Raw genomic sequence first — 17,312 nt, 5'->3', positions numbered from 1 at the left:
CCAACATATCAAGAATTGGCCATTACAAGACCTCAGGAATCGTCTTGTAAGTATCTCTGGAATCGTCTATTGCAAGCTGTCTGTCAAGTTTAGAGTTCCATATGGTTTATTTCAGATGCTGTGTGAGGCGGGAGAAAGTTGAGGTGCTCAGATGGGATCCCTGCTGGAGGATGAGGTCCCTTTGGTTTAAACTTCCAGAGGAACATGGGACTCTGGGAGCTACTGTGTGATCGCTGAGCTGGCCAATTCTTTCATTTTACTGATGTTCCAACTCAAACCCAGACAGCCCAAGAGCACACCAGAAAGAATCTTAAAGAACCAACATTCCAGCAGGGCCTATGACTCCTGCCTGGAACTGGCTAATTAAGTAAATGTGGCCCCGAGGATGACCCTGATAAGCTATCTGTCTGACTGTCCCGTGCTCTCCTAGGGACTTCTGGATTCATTCTGGGTACAAGAATCACTCTGACTGGTAGCGTTAAAATGCATGTGACCACTCTCCTCTTCTCTGCTGCACCTCAGTATCCCAGGTAACCATACCTGCTGGTCCTAGTGTCCCTGTCAACACACTGCCTGAGCCCTAGACTCCTGCACCTGAAGCCCAGCCTGCTAAGCAAACACTACAGTTTACTCAGTTCCAGGGACCATCTACTGTGCCTCCTTCATCACATTCCTCTACCCACAAGGCAACACTGTAAACCATAGTGAGAGTGAACTGAAGCATTTAGATAAATACACACAAGCTGTACAAACAGAGTGACCTGCTCTCACATGACTGCTGTGAGCTTCTGGCTTATGAGAGAGAAGCCTCCATGCTGGAATGGCCAGCCAAGCTTGCTGCAGGGCCAAGAGCCAAAAGGCTGCCTGTGGGCCTCTGCTGGGCTTCCTCACCAAAGGTCTAGAGAATGAAGAAAAGCTAGGACCAGAGAGGCTGATGAAGCAGTATGGGCTCAAGAATATGCCAGGTCCTCCCATGTCATATGCGCAGGTGAGGGATCTTCTGGCATTTACCATGCGCATGGCCTGATGGCTGACTTGCAATATGTAGTGATAGGAGCCTTTTTCTGCCTGTACTTCCTGGATTGGAATCTCCATGTTCAGGGAACCAGAGCCAGGCAGGTGACATCATGCCTCCTTCTGCTTCCTCCTCACTCTCCTTGTAGGCCCCTCCCTGGAATCTCTATCCCTTCCATGTGACTACTCACAGAGCCGACAATGGTGGATGAATCTAACCTTCTAGACTACATGAGAAAAGGGACAATGTTAGAAAGGTTAAGCTGTTTCTGGAGAGTTCCAGCTACTTTCTCAACTGCTCCAGCACCTGCGACTTTGAGACCATAGCCAAGATCTTTTTGTTTTGTTTGAGACAGGGTTTCTCTGTGCTACTCTGGCTGTCCTGGAATTCACTATGTAGACCAGGCTGGCCTGGAACTCAAACAGATCCACCTGCCTCTGCCTCGTGAGTGCTGAAATTAAAGGTGTGTGCCACCATGTATGGCTTCACAGCCAAGATCTTATAATGGATCTTTAAATTGCCTCTCCATCACCCTCAGATAACAGATCCCAACATCCTTGGCAACTCACATAGTTTAAGCGGTGTCACTGCTTGTCCCTCTCAGCACCTTTGCTCTTCAGTTGGAACTCAGAACTGTGGGTCCTCTGCCTGTCCCTTCCCGGTACTCCCTAGGTGCTGTGAGGCTGAGTTTTTGAGCAGCCCATCACTTGTCAGCCATGGAGAACCCTCAGCCCCCACCATCAGCTGTGCATACACAGACACCCTCACCCACATCAGCATCCATAGTATACCACAGCATGAGAAAAACGGAAAGCTGTCCTAAAGATTTTGACTAACAGCCTGGGAGCCACTCTGCTAGCCAATTCCTCTACTCAATCTATTCTGTCTGCAGTCACAATAAACCACCAGCACTTTCTAGAACATTCCAAATCTCCCCTGTCTGTCTGTCTGTCTGTCTGTCTGTCTGTCTGTCTGTCTGTCTGTTCCTCCCACCCCTAATTCCATCCATCCACACCTATGAGCAGGCAAACACCCAGAGTCCCTAGTTGTGGCATCTTCCTTGGTCCCTACCCAATAGACTTGACTAAACCCTCTTAAATTCTTAAAGGCTCCTACTTCCTAGCCAGCATCAGAGTGTCACAAGCTTTGCCTTTGTGCCTAGGACCCTACACAGCATGTGGTCTGCTCCACCAATGACTATTCAAGAACAGTTCAAATGTTCAGTAATTCTACTGTACCAGAAAAGAATGGAAGTCAAATTTTGGCTTGTTGACCCTTTCTCATTTTAAACTTTTGAACTACTCATAGATCGGACAATGGTGGGTGAATCTGACTGAATGAGAAAAACGAAGGCTGCTAGAAAGGTCAAACGGGACATTACTAGCATGAACATTGACAGTGTGTGAGATAGGGGCCTGGGCTGTGAGTCTTCAAGGTACTTCTCCTGACCTTGCTCCCTGAGTTTCAGTCGACCTTTGAAGATACTAAGAGCTCCTAATGTGTCTACAGACACAGAACCCTAGTGTTCCCAATCTCTCCCGAGAGTCCTTCATATACAAGACAAGTACACAAGTAAATGACTGTACCTTTCTGGGGAAAGCAAATGCAAGCTTTGCTCAAAAACAAGCCACACGGGAGGTTGGAGCCCATAGCCCACTGGCTCCTGGCTGAGCAGCTGGAATAAGCCAACATCATTGTAAAGATAAACATGGACACACTCAAGTTCACCAGAGGAGGGGCTGGCTGGAGAAGGGCCCGGAACAGCTCTTGGTCCTACCACCTTTCTCAGCAGTGGTCAAGCCCTCATTTCTCTACATATAATCCCACCTTTCCATCCTGGACCTCAGCCATCCCCATTCCTCACTGCGGTGTGCACAGTGGCTGCCTTCCTCACTTCTGTATACAGTGCTCATCTCATGGCCCTCCCCCTCAGCCATGCCAAAATTCCTTTCTCCCTACAGGGCCAGTGAAAGAACACCAAGGTCCCATGGGAGTGACATCTGAGGACCGTCTGAGCTCAGGGCCATCCCTCTTGACATCTCTGGAGGCAGCAGAACTAGCTTCCCAGTCTTTAGTCGTTTGCTTACAAATTATTTGTGTTTGTTACTGCAGCATGTCCAGGTTTGGGACTCAGCACTGTTTCGTGGTTCCCTGTCCTTCCTCATGTGGATGGCATCTTGTGTGACTAGCTTTTCTGTCTCTTCCTAGATATTGGGGTTGGTTCCTTTTAGTTATTATAAAGAACCATGTGACAGATTAGCAGGTGTGGGCAGGTAGCTAGAAAACATGGACTTCCCAAGAATCCCCTGTATGGGAAAAAGCTCAGGTTCCTTGAAGATGGTAAAGGTGGCGCCCTGGTCAGAGCATCGGGAGGCATTAAGAATCTGACTGTCAGGTCTGTGTAACAAAGGAAACTTCCTTGACCTGAGGTCTGTATAGAAAGAGATATGAAAGTTTTTCTTCAGATTATTTCAGATTGAGAGGAGGTTCTGAGGATGATGTCTGGTACATAGAAACATTCAGCTTTATCAAGCCAGATAAAAATAATCATCCTGTCCACAGCTGTCACTGTAAACAGAAACCCCCGCCTCTGCATTTGTGCACAGAGCAAGTATGTAGAGCGTGCTCACCGTACCCTGCTCACCACACCCTGGTCTTTACAAGCTAATGGTCAGCAGAGGGAACACATAGTTGGCCATGTTAACACGGACAGGGTGGAGGGCTGGCTGCGGACTTCTTGGACTCTGCTCAGATCAAAGCTGAATGATGTGCTGAGCCAGTGGTGGACATGAAAGCCGAGCTGGGAAGGATGGACAGAATGCCTGACAGGGCATGAGCCAGCCCTGGGGAGTGTGGCAGGGGGCTGGGAAAGGATGCAGAGGCAGGTCCTTATGGCAGGGTTGGGACCTGAAAGTGACAAAAGCTTCATGAAGATTTTAAGTAGGGATTGGTCAGACCAGTTTTTCTCAAAGGGATTTCAAGTAATACTGCTTAGCACATTTCTGAGGTAAAGCTGCTGAGGCGAGAGGTGGGTCATTTTACACTTCCTGCCCCATGGCCTCATGTCAGGAGTCCCCTCTCCCTCTGGGAACCTCTCTTCCTGCTACTGCCCTGCCTTCCTACCCTCCCCTCTGTGATGGCTCTTCTTGGGTTGGCAGCTGGCTGCTTCTCTCTTGGCATGCAGACACTCCTCTGTCCTGGCCTTTGCCCTTTTGCAGTGGGGTGCTCCTGCTTGGTGTCAGTGACCACACCTGGGTGGAGGGCACCCCAGCCCCTGAATGAGCCCATTCTCTATAGACACCCAGACTGTGTGCCCACCACTCATTTTCCCTGGAAGTCTCTCTCTACTTCAATATCCTTGCTGGAAAAAAAATGTGCTTCCTGAACTCTCTCAGAAACACTTTTTTCTCCTAATGGCTCTCATGACACCCATACACACCCTGTTCTCAATCACACTAATGCCGGTGTCCATGTCATCCTTGGTGTGTCCCTTGTCTGAATATTCCCTGGTCTGCCTCCACCCTCCATGTCCAGGACTGCAGATCCCTGAATGGCTGGGACCTTGGTGAGGCAGTTCATTTAGCCTCCTGTGTATTTTTGCTTCAAGAAAAATTGTTACTCAAAACAGGTCAATGTTCAGTTATCTGTCCTCAAAGATACCAGTAAGGTGGGGGTTTGTTCAAGAATTTTCTTTTATTGTTAGTAACATGAAGACTTAGAAACATTGCTGATTATCTGGTGGCTTGTATTGTCTCTGGTAAAATATTCTAGATGAGGGGTTTAGCTCTGTGGTGGAGTGTTTGCTCAGCAAGCAGAAGACTCTGGGTTCAGTCCCCCAGCTTAGGGCAGAGGTGGAAGGAAACACAAGACAAAATTGCAAAACTGGCAATGGTTTGAACGCATCAGAGGGATAGCCTCTTTGTTTGATGTGTCTTTGCAATTTATTAGTTAAGTAGAACCCCCCCCCCCCACAATCAAAAAGTGCCTTTTAAATTTAAAGTTAAAGATGGGTGTAGTGTAATACCAGCACTCGGGTAGCTGAGGCAAGATCTCCACAAGTCTGAAGCCAGCCTGAGCTATAGAGAGGGTACCATTCCAGCCAGGGATACAAAACAAGCACCTGTCTTAAAAACAGTGTGGGGTGTGGAGGCCACACCTTTAATCTCAGCACTCTGGAGGCAAAGGCAGGCAAAACTTTGTGAGTTTGAAGCCAACCTGATCTACATCGTGATTTCCAGGCGAGCTGGGGTGACACAGTGAGACACAATCTCAACAAACAAAACCAATAACCCAAACCAAACAATAACCCCCCGCCCCACCCCCCCCTCCGCCAAATTAAGCTAAATTCGTGTGTTCGGGGAGAAAACGTCCCAACAGAATCCATACAAGTCCCACCTGTCTTGAAGGGGACTGAATTTTCCCTACAACAGTGCAGCAGCAGGATCTGCTTTATGGCTATTTTATTTTTACACATGCTTTCCTGGGCGAGGGTGAAGCCCTCAAGCCCTGGAAGTTTCCCAGAGCGCTCTCAAAGCTCAGGGACAGACCTGTCCGAGGCGCTCTCTGAGCTAAGCACCTTTGACTGGCTAGTGTGAGTCCGACAGCACCTCTGTGCTCAGATCTGGCATCTCCAGGGGGGTCCCCTGAGGAACTTCGCCGCACAGGGAGGCCCACCCAACATTCTAGAGCGCACCAATCTTGCCAGAATTCTCCAGGCTCTGGAGGCCTGGAAGGTTACAGAAGCTTGTTGTGCTGGCTCGAAGCTCCTGCCCACTGCGGGACGCAGATTCCATCAGTGGCAGGAGGAAGGGTCCAGGTTGTCCAGCCACCCGCCGTGGGGACCGCGGCTCTCCGTTTTGGGTGTGCCCACCCCACCAGCCAGGCGCCCGCGCCGAGTTCGCAGCTACTCCCGGCCTCCGCCCCTCCCCGCGTCCCGGCAGGTGCACAGGAGCGTCCCCGCGCCCCTACCTTCGCGTAGAGCTCGGCCACCGCCATGGGCCTCCGCGCTGCTGCTGCAGGGCCAGTCAGTGCCGGGCCATCTTGTCGACTTTTCCCAGGTGCCACGGCTGGCTCCCTATCCCGAGGGCTCGGGCGCGGGGAGTGGGGCGGTGGGGGCGGGAGTGGGGGCACGGCCTCGGGATTGGTGCTCGCCGCCAGGCCCGCGCTGCCATTGGCCCGGCCCAGGTAACAGGTGAAACCTCCAGGGGTCCCGCCCAAGTTTCTGCACCCTTACTGTAGCGGGCAGAGTGCAGGAATGCTTACACAGAAAACCCCGTGGGTTAACAGAACTTCCAAACTCTCGGGGGTCGGGGAGGAGAGAGAGAAGAGAGAGAGAGAAGGGAGAGAGAGAGAGAGAGACAGAGAGAGACAGAGAGAGAGAGAGAGAGAGAGAGAGAGAGAGAGACAGAGAGAGGAGAGAGAACAGAGAGAGAGAGGACAGAGAGAGAGGACAGAGAAAGAGAGAGGACAGAGAGAGAGAGGACAGAGAGAGAGAGAGAGGACAGAGAGAGAGGACAGAGAGAGAGAGAGAGAGAGAGAGAGAGGACAGAGAGAGAGGACAGAGAGAGAGAGGACAGAGAGAGAGAGGAGACAGACAGAGAGACAGACAGAGAGACAGACACAGAGAGACACAGACAGAGACACAGACACACAGAGAGAGACAGAGACATAGAGACACAGAGACACAGAGGAGGGGGGAGGGAGGGAAAGAAAGAAAGAAAAGATCGTTGTCCTACAAGCATTTTATATGCAATAGAAAATAAGATACAAGATCAAGGAAAAAGCACCCTGAGATTACAATTACACCAATAAAAACCCTCATTTGACCTTTAAAGAGAGCATGCTTCCATCTCTTAAAGGGCACACAAGAAGTGCTGAATAAGTATGGGCATGCTATTTGGACTGATGGGGTTAATTTAACATTCAAAAGGTGTTGGTTCCACCCAAATTAACACATAAACCCAGAGTACTAGGTTAAAAATCCTGGCAGCACTTTTGTATATTGACTTTGTTTTTATGTTTTATATGAGCTAGAAGTCCTTGGATAGCTAAGACTATTTTCTTTTCTTTTTTAGATTTCATTTATTTATTATGTATACAGTGTTCTCTATGTATGCTTGCACACCAGAAGAGGGCACCAGATCTCATAACAGATGGTTGTGAGCCAACATGTGGTTGCTGGGAATTGAACTCAGGACCTCTGGAAGAGCAGTCAATGCTCTTAAGGGCTGAGCCATCTCTCCAGCCCAAGACTATTTTCACAACCAAGAAAAAAAGGATCTCTGCTGTCCTTTCTCGAGAGCAGCCCCCATTTCGTTCTTTTTGTTTTAAAACTAGTTTTCTCACTGGGATCTGGGGTTCACTGAGTAGGTTAGGCTGACCTGGGAGCGCCACAGCTCCTACTATTTGTGCCTCTTATGGCTTTTCTGCACCACTCACTCACCTGGCTTTTTAAATGTTCTGGGGATTGAACTCAGGCCCTCACGCCTGCAGTGCAAACACTTTATAGATCTAGTCATTGCTCCAGCCCTGTCTTACCACATATTCATAGGCACAAAGCTATAGTCAGTAAAACAGAATGTACTCATTTGGGAACGGATAATGGAGCCTAATGGAGTCCATCCACATAGCCCAGCACTGAGAGACATAGAAAAACAACAAAAGCAGATCTATGGAAGATGCTGAATAAAAATTAGTATATAGAGTCATGGTTAGAAATTATAAACAGCCAGGTGTGGTGGCAGACAATGGTGATCCTAGCACTGGGGACACTGAGGCAGGGGAAGCTTAAGGCCAGCCCAGTTGGGTTTTGTTCTTATTTGATATGGTGTATGACAATAAAGATTTTTGAATAGGGTATTTTATTAATTTATTAATGGATATACATTTGAAATTGGGGACCCACTAGGTTGCCCACTCTGTCCTCAACCTTGAAATTCTCCTACCTCAGCCTTTCAAGTATTTGAGATTACAGGTACATACCTGTGGTAGTTGAATGTCATTGGCCCCCATAATCTCATAGGGAGTGGCACTATTAAGAGGTGTGGCTTTGTTGGAGGGGGTATGGCCTTGTTGTGTGTGGGGGAGGGCTTCGAGGTGATGCTTCCTATGCTCAGAATGCTGCCCAGTGAGTTAGCTGACTTCCTGTTGCCAGCGAGATGTAGCACTCTCATCTCCAGCACCAGGTCGGCCTGCTGCCTTCATGCTCCCTGTCATGATGATAATGGACTGAACCTCCGAAACTCTAAGCGAGTCACCCCAATTAAATGTTTCCTTTATAAGAGTTGCCGCCACTCTCATGGTGTCTCCTCACAGCAATAAAAGCCCTAGGACAACAGCACAGAGCCACAGAGCCTGGTAGTTGATAAACATTCTTTCTTTCTTTCTTTCTTTCTTTCTTTCTTTCTTTCTTTCTCTTTCTCTTCTTTTCTTTCTTTTTTTTTTTTTTGTTTTTTTGAGACAGGGTTTCTTCTGTGTAGCTTTGGAGCCTATCCTGGCACTCGCTCTGGAGACCAGGCTGGCCTCGAACTCACAGAGATCTGCTTGCCTCTGCCTCCCAAGTGCTGGGATCAAAGGTGTGAGCCACCTTCACTTTCTTTGCTTGGAAATCCACTCAGATTCCCCAGTTCTTGTGGTTTTCATGCTTGCCTTTCTGGGAATTTGTCTGTTTTATGTACTTCGCTGGCACAGAGTTGTAGGTGGTGCTCTGCTTCACTCCTGATTCTGGATGAGGCCCTTAGAGGGCAAAATCTAAAGCTGTGCTCACCACAGGAACTGCTCAGCAGTGTGGCCTGCAAACCTACACTCCCAGTGTCTCTGCACACCAAGCTTCTCATTTGCCTCTTCCTTGTCCTGGCTCCATTGAGGAAGACACTTTCATCCCCTCTTTCATTCCTGATTTTGGTAATTTACAATGTGTCTCAAATTGTTTAGTAAACTTGTTGAAAAATTTGCCAGTGTGTTTTTATATTCTCACTTCTCTATAAAATTTTGTTTCTTCCTTATCATTTCCTTTATTCTGTTTGCCTTGAGTTTGGTTTGCTGTCCCCTGGCATGTTCTAACGTGAACATGTTCAGTTGTTGATTTGAGGCATTCTTCTTTTCTAGTAGATGATTTAAAGGTATAAACTTTGCACCAGTGGGGTGGATCAGTGGGTGAGGAACTTGTCACCAAGCCTGATGACCAAAGCTCCATCCCTGAAACCTACATGGTGGAAGGAGAGAACCAATGCCAGCAAGTTGTCCTTTGACCTCCACACGGCCGCCACAGCATGTGCACGACCTCTTTCTCTCTGTCATAAATAATAATAAATAACATTTCTTTTTTCAAAAAAATTATTTTGTGGGTATGGGTATTTTGCCTACACTTATGTCTGTGCACTACTTGTGTCCCTGCTACCCACGAGGTCAGAAGAGGTTGTTGACTCCCTGGGAAATGGAGTTATAGAAAGTTGTGAGCTGCCATGTGGGTGCTGGGAGTTGAACCCAGGTTCTCTGGAAGAGCATCCAGTGCTCTTAACTACCAAGTCATCTCTCCAGCCCTGATCTTATTTCTTGAACAATTGTTTTAGTTATTCTGAGAGGGATGCACATTAATATGCTCTGTGGAAGTGTGTCTCCAAAAGAAACAAAGACTGAATAAAATTAGGAGAATCTTGAGAGTCAAGTCAGTCAGCTCATACCTAATACCCCAACACCTGGGAGGCAGGGGCAGCGGATCCCAGGTTCTACTGTGTTTGCTCCATTTGTTGGCCTTCCCTCATACTTTTGTCTCCCACTCTTTTTCTGTCAGCTGTGGCTCCAAAGGAGCGTTTTGTTTTGTTTTGTTTTGTTTTGTTTTCCTTTCTTAAAAATAGGGCTTTTCTATGTAGGCCTTGTTGTCCTGGAACTCACCAGACCCTTGAAGTCAGGGAGATCCACCTGCCTCTTCCTGTAACAGAGCACTGTAATATTCATGTTAGCTTTACCCTATACTACAAATGCCTAGGAGAGGCAATTTGAAAGGAAGACAGAATTATCTTGGCTCACAGGTTCAATGCTTTCCACCTACTGTTGGTTGGCTCTGTTGCCCAAGCAGAGGCTGAACATCTCAGGGAGGCAGGAGCAGATAGGAGGCAGAGAAAGCAGCTTACCTCAGCATGGAGAGGAAGCAGAAAGGGTGCAGTTACAACCTTTCAGACATAGCAACTACCCCCGTTCCTCTATTTCTTTAGCTAGCCCCCACCTCCTAAGGTTTCTACCACCACCCCTAAGAGCCACAACAGCTGGGATCAAGCCTTTAACAGATGAGACATTGGCTGCTCGGTGACGTGGGCACCTTCAGGGCAGATTTCTGTTATAATACACCTTTAAAATGTCCTTTATTTTCAGATAAAACTTTGTAGCTGGGCGGTGGAGACACACGCCTTTAATCCCAGCACTCGGGAGGCAGAGGCAGGAGGATCTCTGTGAGTTCGAGACCAGCCTGGTCTACAAGAGCTAGTTCCAGGACAGCCTCCAAAAACCACAGAGAAACCCTGTCTTGAAAAACCAAAAAAAAAAAAAAAATGTAGTCCAGACTAACCAAGCTAAGAGGCATTGCCCCAGGCACGTCCAACCTTTGGACATTGAAAATATTGTCATTTCTCTTTCTAGAAAGTCTATGCTAGAGAACGGCAATTGAGTTAGTTACAAAAAAATATAATGCTGTAAGGAATTTTATGATTTTGTGTTGGGCTGCAGTCTCATCTCTCCTGGCAGGATGTAGGTTGTAGGTTGGACATGCCTGCTCCGTGATCTTAAACTGAGCATGCTCAGGGAGTGTAGTCCCTCACTAAGGGATGGGTGGCCCCTGTATGAGATACAGCCTCTGCAGTCAAGTACTGGTGATTCCATTGTTAGAGAGGGCCCTTCTTTGGAAGTGAGTCTGTTCCTCTTCCCTGGGTCAGATAGCAAATTTGTGTCCACTACAGTGCCAACCCACTGTGCAGAGCCATGGGGAACACTTCACATTCCAACCCTGGCATGAGCCACAAGTTCAAATTTCTTCACAAATCTTGAAAACATTTTTTCTGAATCTGAATGTTTTTTTTTTTTTAAGATATATTGTAGCAGTTCTGGTACTGTTCCTTCTCACTGTTAATCAAGTGGACTTGTTAGTTTTCAGTGCCCACACAGGATATGTCAATGACATTATTTTGCCCTTTCCACCTTACCCATATCCATAGCCGCCTATATCCACCATCAGCCTGTCATGGCAGGGGCTTTGGCACTTTGTGTCTCTCCCCTGAATACATTCAGTTGTTAAGCGCCACTAATGGCTCCAATTGCCCCACTGTTTTTAGTGTTGCTGTAAGCATAAATTGCTTTCCACCCTGGGAAAATGTCCAATCAATTTTGGGCTCCTTTGAAAGGATAATTCTTAAGGTCAATGTTTGGCATCTATCTGATCACACAGACTCCTCTCAGCTGACTTTTCTCCAATTTGTTCACAGAAGACCCAGGGCCTACACTTCAGTCTGTCTCCAGCCAACCTGCAGACTTCCCCGATTCCCATTTTCTTTAACCTCCACCATATTTTGGTTTAAACTTCTTTTAAACATCTGCAAATGAAGTCAGTTCCTTTGGGAAGAAACTTTTATGCTTTGTAGCATTTCCAGTGAAACCTCAGAGCCCAGGCTCTGGAGGTGGTGTGGGGATAATGGTTCACTTGTCACTGAGAGATGTACTCGCTTTAGAGCTCAAGGTTGGGTACACAGGGTCAGTATAGATAAGTCTCCCTGGCCAGCTTTTCTCCACATGAAACCACTATCTTGCAAGACTGGCTAAGGGTGATTGAGAACCCAGCATTCTTAGCAGTACTAATGGAGGAACCCTGAGTTGGGACAGGGTAGGCGGGAGTCCCTTCCTCTTGGCTGTGTTCATTTGAAGCTTAGCCCCATCTACACATAATAGCTGAAGGCCCAATGAGAAATGTGACTCCTGGCTGTTCCCAGAAAGAGCACCCTCTGCCTGGAAGCTGGGGCAGATGAGTGATGGGGAAAGTACTTCTGTGTATGTTTATCTTATTGATTGTTGAATAAAATACTGTTTGGCCAATAAGACAGCAAGTTAGACAGGACTAGGAATCAAAGAGGATTCTGGGAAATGTAGTAGAGAAGTGGTGATCAAGGCAGGAAGTGACATAGCAAGGAGACTCATATTTAAAGAAGGAGAAACAGGAAGCGTCCCTCTTTTCCCCTCTGCTCCTGCTCCAGCAGCACAATGTGATCCACCGGCAAGTAGGGATGCCAATAAGGCGTCTGATAAGTCTTAAAAAATATATAGGTTTATGATAATTAAGACTGAGCTTACAAATGAGAATCCTAGTCATTGGCCAAGCAGCTTTGAACCTAATACAAGTTTCTGTGTATTCATTTGGGTCTAACTCGGGAGGGCGGCTGGCGTAAAGCTCACACGTGGCAGTGGGGCTCAGCGGCTGTTGGCGGAAAGATTTATCACAACAGATGAGACCCCATGTTCTTGGCCACAAAAGACTAGAGTCAAGCTTATGTCTTGTTGAACTGGGAAATTGGTGTGTGTGTGTGTGTGTGTGTGTATGTGTGTGTGTGTGTGTGTGTGTCTGTGTCTGTGTGTAGATATTGCTTTAAATAACTGTGGTGGTCCCCTATAATCTCAGGCATTTGAGTACTGTCTGGGTAGGGGTAGGAGGTGTGGTCTTGTTAGAATGAGTATGTCACAGGAATCGGGCTTTGAGAGTTTAAAGACTTACATCATTTTATATCTGTTCTAAAATTCTGCTGCCTGCTTGCTGTTCAAGATGTGAGTTCTTCATGCCTGTTCCCTGCTACCTGCTGCTCCAGCTGCCATGATGGTTCCTTCAGGAACTGAAAGCTCAAACAAACCCTTTCTTGTATAAATTGCCTTGATGATGGTATTTTCTTATGATGTCTTAGGGTTTCTATTGCTGTGATGAAATACCATGACTAAAAGCAACTTGGAAATTTATTTCACCTCAAAGATTAGAAGATTACAGCCCATTACCCAGAGAAGTCAGGAAGGAACAAAGGAACTCAAGGCAGGAACCTGGAGATAGGAATTGAAGCAGAGGCCCTGTGTGAATGCTACTTACTGGCTTGCTCAGCCTTCTATCTTATAGAATCCGGGACCATCAGCCCATGAGTGGAATGGCCCTCCCACGTCAATTATCAACAATAATAATAAAAAAAGCACTACTGTCTTGCCCACAGGCCAGTCTGTTAGGGGCATTTCTCCATTTGAAAGACCCCCGAAGAGGTACTTTCGTAGAAGGAGACCCGCACCCAGGAATCAGCGAGACCACGAACTTGGATGCAAAAGCAAGAGGCTTTATTGGAGATACGGGTACCCGGGCGACTTAGCTTCTGTGAGGCCAAGCGCGCCGAGCCAAGGGAAAGGGGTCCTTATATAGGGAAAAAGGCGCAAGCTAGAAGCAGGGATTCTATTGGATAATTCTAATGAGGCATTGTACAGAGCTATTCCCATTGGTCAATGTAAATGAGGTGCTATACAGGGTTATTCAAATGAGGCGAAATACAGAATCATTTCTATTGGATGGTTCAAATGAGACACAGAGCCATTCCAGATCAGCATATTCTCAAGGTCTGGTGTCTGGTACAACCGACTCAATCCCCCCCCTCCGCGTCCAGATGGCTGACCTTGGGGGCGGAGACCTTGGGACGGAGTGTTCCCCATCAGGTGGGGGTGTGGGGGCGGGGCCCCGGGCCGGCCTAACTGGTGCTCTCGCCCTCGGGCCAACGCACCTGGTGCTCACTCTCGGGCCGGCCCACCTGGTGCTCGTTGCTGGGCCCCAGCCCCGAGGTGCGGTGCCAGGCGGGGCGGGCCGGGGGCGCGAGCCCTGCCGGGGTGAAGGCTTGGGAGGCCCCGGCAGCTCCGCGGCCCCTGTGTCCTTGGCCTTGGAGGCGGCTCCCCGCTCGCAGCTCCTGGACAAGCAGCACCGCTGCTCTCCCAGCTCAAGTTCCCCTTCCAGGCGCCGCCCGCGCTGCATTCTCCAGCCCCTGGCCGAACCCTGGCCCTGCCCTGCTCAGTCCCCGCCGCGCTGCCCTCAGTCAACTGCTCCTCCTGCCTGCTCCAGAGAGAACACCCAGCACCGGCACAGGCGGGGAAGACAGAGGGGCAGGGTGCATGCAGAAGCATTCCGAGCGGGTCTTACACATCAAGTTTCTCTCTTCCAAAGTGACTCTAGCTTGTGTCAAGTTGATGTAAAAACTAGCCAGCCATATAGCAATTGAAAATAATTAATATGATAACATACACCATTCGTCAACATTTAGCATGTCTTCCTTCCTTCCTCCTCTCTCTCTCTCTCTCTCTCTCTCTCTCTCTCTCTCTCATTTTATTTTGTGTTTTCCAAGACACACAAAATAATGTTGTAGCCCTGGCTGCCCTACAACTCATTTTGTAGACCAGGCTGTCCTCAAACTCAGAGATCTGCCTGCCTGTGCCTTCTGATCGCTGGGATTAAAGGTGTGTGCCAACACAGCACAGCACAGCACAGCACAGCACAGCTTTATTTTATTTTATTTTATTTTTAAATAGTCACCAGTTTGCACAGGCAGTGGTTTTATAGAGCTCTTGATGCTGATGGGCCAGAAATATAACTCTTTTTTTAAATTTAGAAACAATCATTTTACACATCAATCCCCCCCAGTTTCCTCTCCCTCCCATCCTCCCATGTCCCCTACCAAACCCCCAAGCCCTCCTGCTCCTCCAGGACGGTGAGGCCTTCTATGGGGGAATCATCAAAGTCTGTCACATCATTTGGGTGAGGGCCTGGGCCCTCCTCCGTGTATCTGGGCTGAAATAGTATCCCTCCATAGTGAATGGGCTCCCGAAGTCCATTAAAAATATGGAATGCTTCACAAATTTGCATGTCATCCTTGCGCAGGGGCATGCTAATCTTCTCTGTATCGTTCTAATTTTAGTATATGTGCTGCTGAAGCAAGCACCAGAAGTGTAACTCTTAAAGTCTACTTTTGAGAAATGTTTAGTGTTAAGAGTGGCTTGGCTTTGCATGGATAATGCGGTTTGTCTTATCTGCTTTCTTGTCTCCTAACTCCATTCCTTTCCATGTGTGCCTCTGTCTATTCTGTTTGCCTGAGGTTGTAGGTGGGGAGAGTCAGGAATGGCTGAGTCAGTAAAATGTAGCTCAAGTAAGTGGACCCAAGTTCAGATCCCCGGGACCCACAAACACACTGATCCCTGGAGCTCATTAGACAGCCAAACTATATAAATGAATGAATTCCTCCTGCTCCCAAAAGAAGGTAAGTCGTGACTGAAGGTGACACCTGCTGTCTTCCTCTGGCCTCTGCCACACAGGCTCCTCTTCTCCCACAAAGGAGTCCCATCCTTTTATATAGTGTTTGTCAATCTAGTCAGGCCATTCAATTTAGAATCCTGATTTTAACGAGAAGTGTGTGAAAAGGGCTGTTCTTTACATCTTCCTGGGTTATGGGCTGAATCTTTGACATAACCCAGGTCTTCTCTCTCTCTCTCTCTCTCTCTCTCTCTCTCTCTCTCTCTCTCTCTCTGTGTGTGTGTGTGTGTGTGTGTGTGTGTGGTGTTGCTCCCAAAGGAGATTAACATTACCTGAATTCTCTCACATTCATTCAACTTTCTTGGTAGTACAGAATTCCAGAACTTTACTATTGGTGAGATAAACTTAGTATTTTGTTTCCTTAGTGGTAACTTCGCTGATGTTTTGAAATACATGTTTGCCACAATATTTAGGTCTCATGAATAATTCATGTTTTCTTTATTGGTTTCCAGGCACTTGTTCACTCTACCACCTTTCCCCCAAATATTGGAGTTAGGATAAGCTCGAGGGGAACCTTGGCAGATTCTATGGTAGGCCTGGGTGAGTGAGGAACAAACATGCCAGGCAGACAGAGCTTAGTGAGAAGTTTTATTAGAAAGGGAAAGGGGGAAAGGAAAGAGAAAAGAAGTAAAGAGACACAGAGACAGAGAGAGGACAGAAGAGAAGAGGGAGCCAGGAAAAGTCCTGTCTGCCCCAGGGGAATAGCAGAAAAGAGGGGAAAAAGAGCAGGAAAGAGAGAGCAAAATGAGGAGGGGAGCAGAAAGAGCATAAGTGGGTGCAGGTCTTTCTTTTAAAGGGGTCCTTTGCACCTGGGCTGACCAGGGTACTGCCTGAGTGCATTCTGGCAGGGGCAGGCCAGCATAATGCCTGAATCCTTACAACTTGTGATGTAATCTAGGGCCTTCTGCATTGAGGGACATACCAAGCGCTGTTTTTCAGACCAAACTGCACTCTAGCCCATGCTTGCCTGACTGATCATGTAGTCCAGGCTAAATTCAAACTTGCAGTTCTCTTGCCTCAGGTCTCTGGGATATCTTAACACTTGTTCAAGCCCCACCTCCTTTTGCCATTTCACCAGGTCAAGTTGCCACCAGGACTTGAGTTCTCTTCTGAATCTCACCTAGCCTGTGTTTTCTTTGAACTCCAATGCCCGGCCCACCCAGAGTGTTGGCATCATGCTAGTAAGATCACAAGACAGCTTCTTATGTTGCCATTTCCTCCACCATGCCTAAGCTTTGGATTCGGTAGCACAGTAGGCCATGTTGAGGGAGTAACTCATGGATTCACAGTTCTCGCTCTGGGTGGTAAATGCCATGTCGGAATCCTTCAACTGCACAATGCCTTGCTTACTGACCTCTCTGTACTGCTGCTGGTAAGATCATCCTGGAGCTCTGAGCCCAGCAGCCCCAAGCTTTGGGCAATGAAATATACCTCCAGGGCTACACCTGCTGCTCCCTGTAGATGTGTTGCTTTCATTTCTGGTTAGCTGTTTCCCATCCCTGCCTTGGTCCCACTCTGCTGTCATACCCACCTGGTTTCTGTGGTATGGTATGGCTCAGGCCGGCTAGGTTCTATTCCCCTAGACACAGTGACTAAGAATGGATGTAGAGCCAGGCGGCGGTGGCGCACACCTTTAATACCAGAACTTGGGAGGCAGAAGCAGGCACATCTCTGGGAGTTCAAGGACAGCCAGGACTACACAGAGAAACCAGGTTTGAAAAAACAAACAAACAAAAGCAAAAAACAAAGAAAAAAAAAAGCATGTAGAATTCAAACTGGTCAATGAGACTCCATTCTGACGTGTTACTGGCAATGCTAACAAAAAGGCTAGATAACAGAGCTGTGCTTCTGGGGGCTCTGTCACCACTTGGGGAGACCCCAGCTAAGAATGAAGCCAAAATAAAAAGTAATGGGTCTATCCACGAGGCCAATGACTGAGCACCT

The 17,312-nt window shown here is 47.8% G+C and overlaps 1 protein-coding gene and 1 non-coding gene across 2 annotated transcripts in view; both read right to left on the bottom strand.

Annotated features, from left to right (window-relative positions):
- Myo5c (myosin VC) overlaps positions 1–6,010 on the bottom strand; it is a 74,260-nt gene extending 68,250 nt beyond the window's left edge. Inside the window, exon 1 of the mRNA XM_027411146.2 lies at positions 5,984–6,010. Coding sequence (XP_027266947.1) covers positions 5,984–6,010 — 27 coding nt within the window. The remainder of the gene's footprint in view (positions 1–5,983) is intronic.
- Positions 6,011–14,894: 8,884 nt separating this feature from the next.
- On the bottom strand, positions 14,895–15,000 carry LOC113835236. The gene has a single exon (XR_003484612.1). It is a non-coding gene; the product is annotated as a U6 spliceosomal RNA (small nuclear RNA).
- Positions 15,001–17,312: the final 2,312 nt, after the last annotated feature.

This window comes from Cricetulus griseus, chromosome 4 (assembly GCF_003668045.3).
Source record: "Cricetulus griseus strain 17A/GY chromosome 4, alternate assembly CriGri-PICRH-1.0, whole genome shotgun sequence".
In the NCBI taxonomy this organism is placed as follows: Eukaryota; Metazoa; Chordata; class Mammalia; order Rodentia; family Cricetidae; genus Cricetulus; species Cricetulus griseus.
Note: the sequence above shows the minus strand (reverse complement) of the source record. Positions and strands in the feature narration are given on the sequence as shown.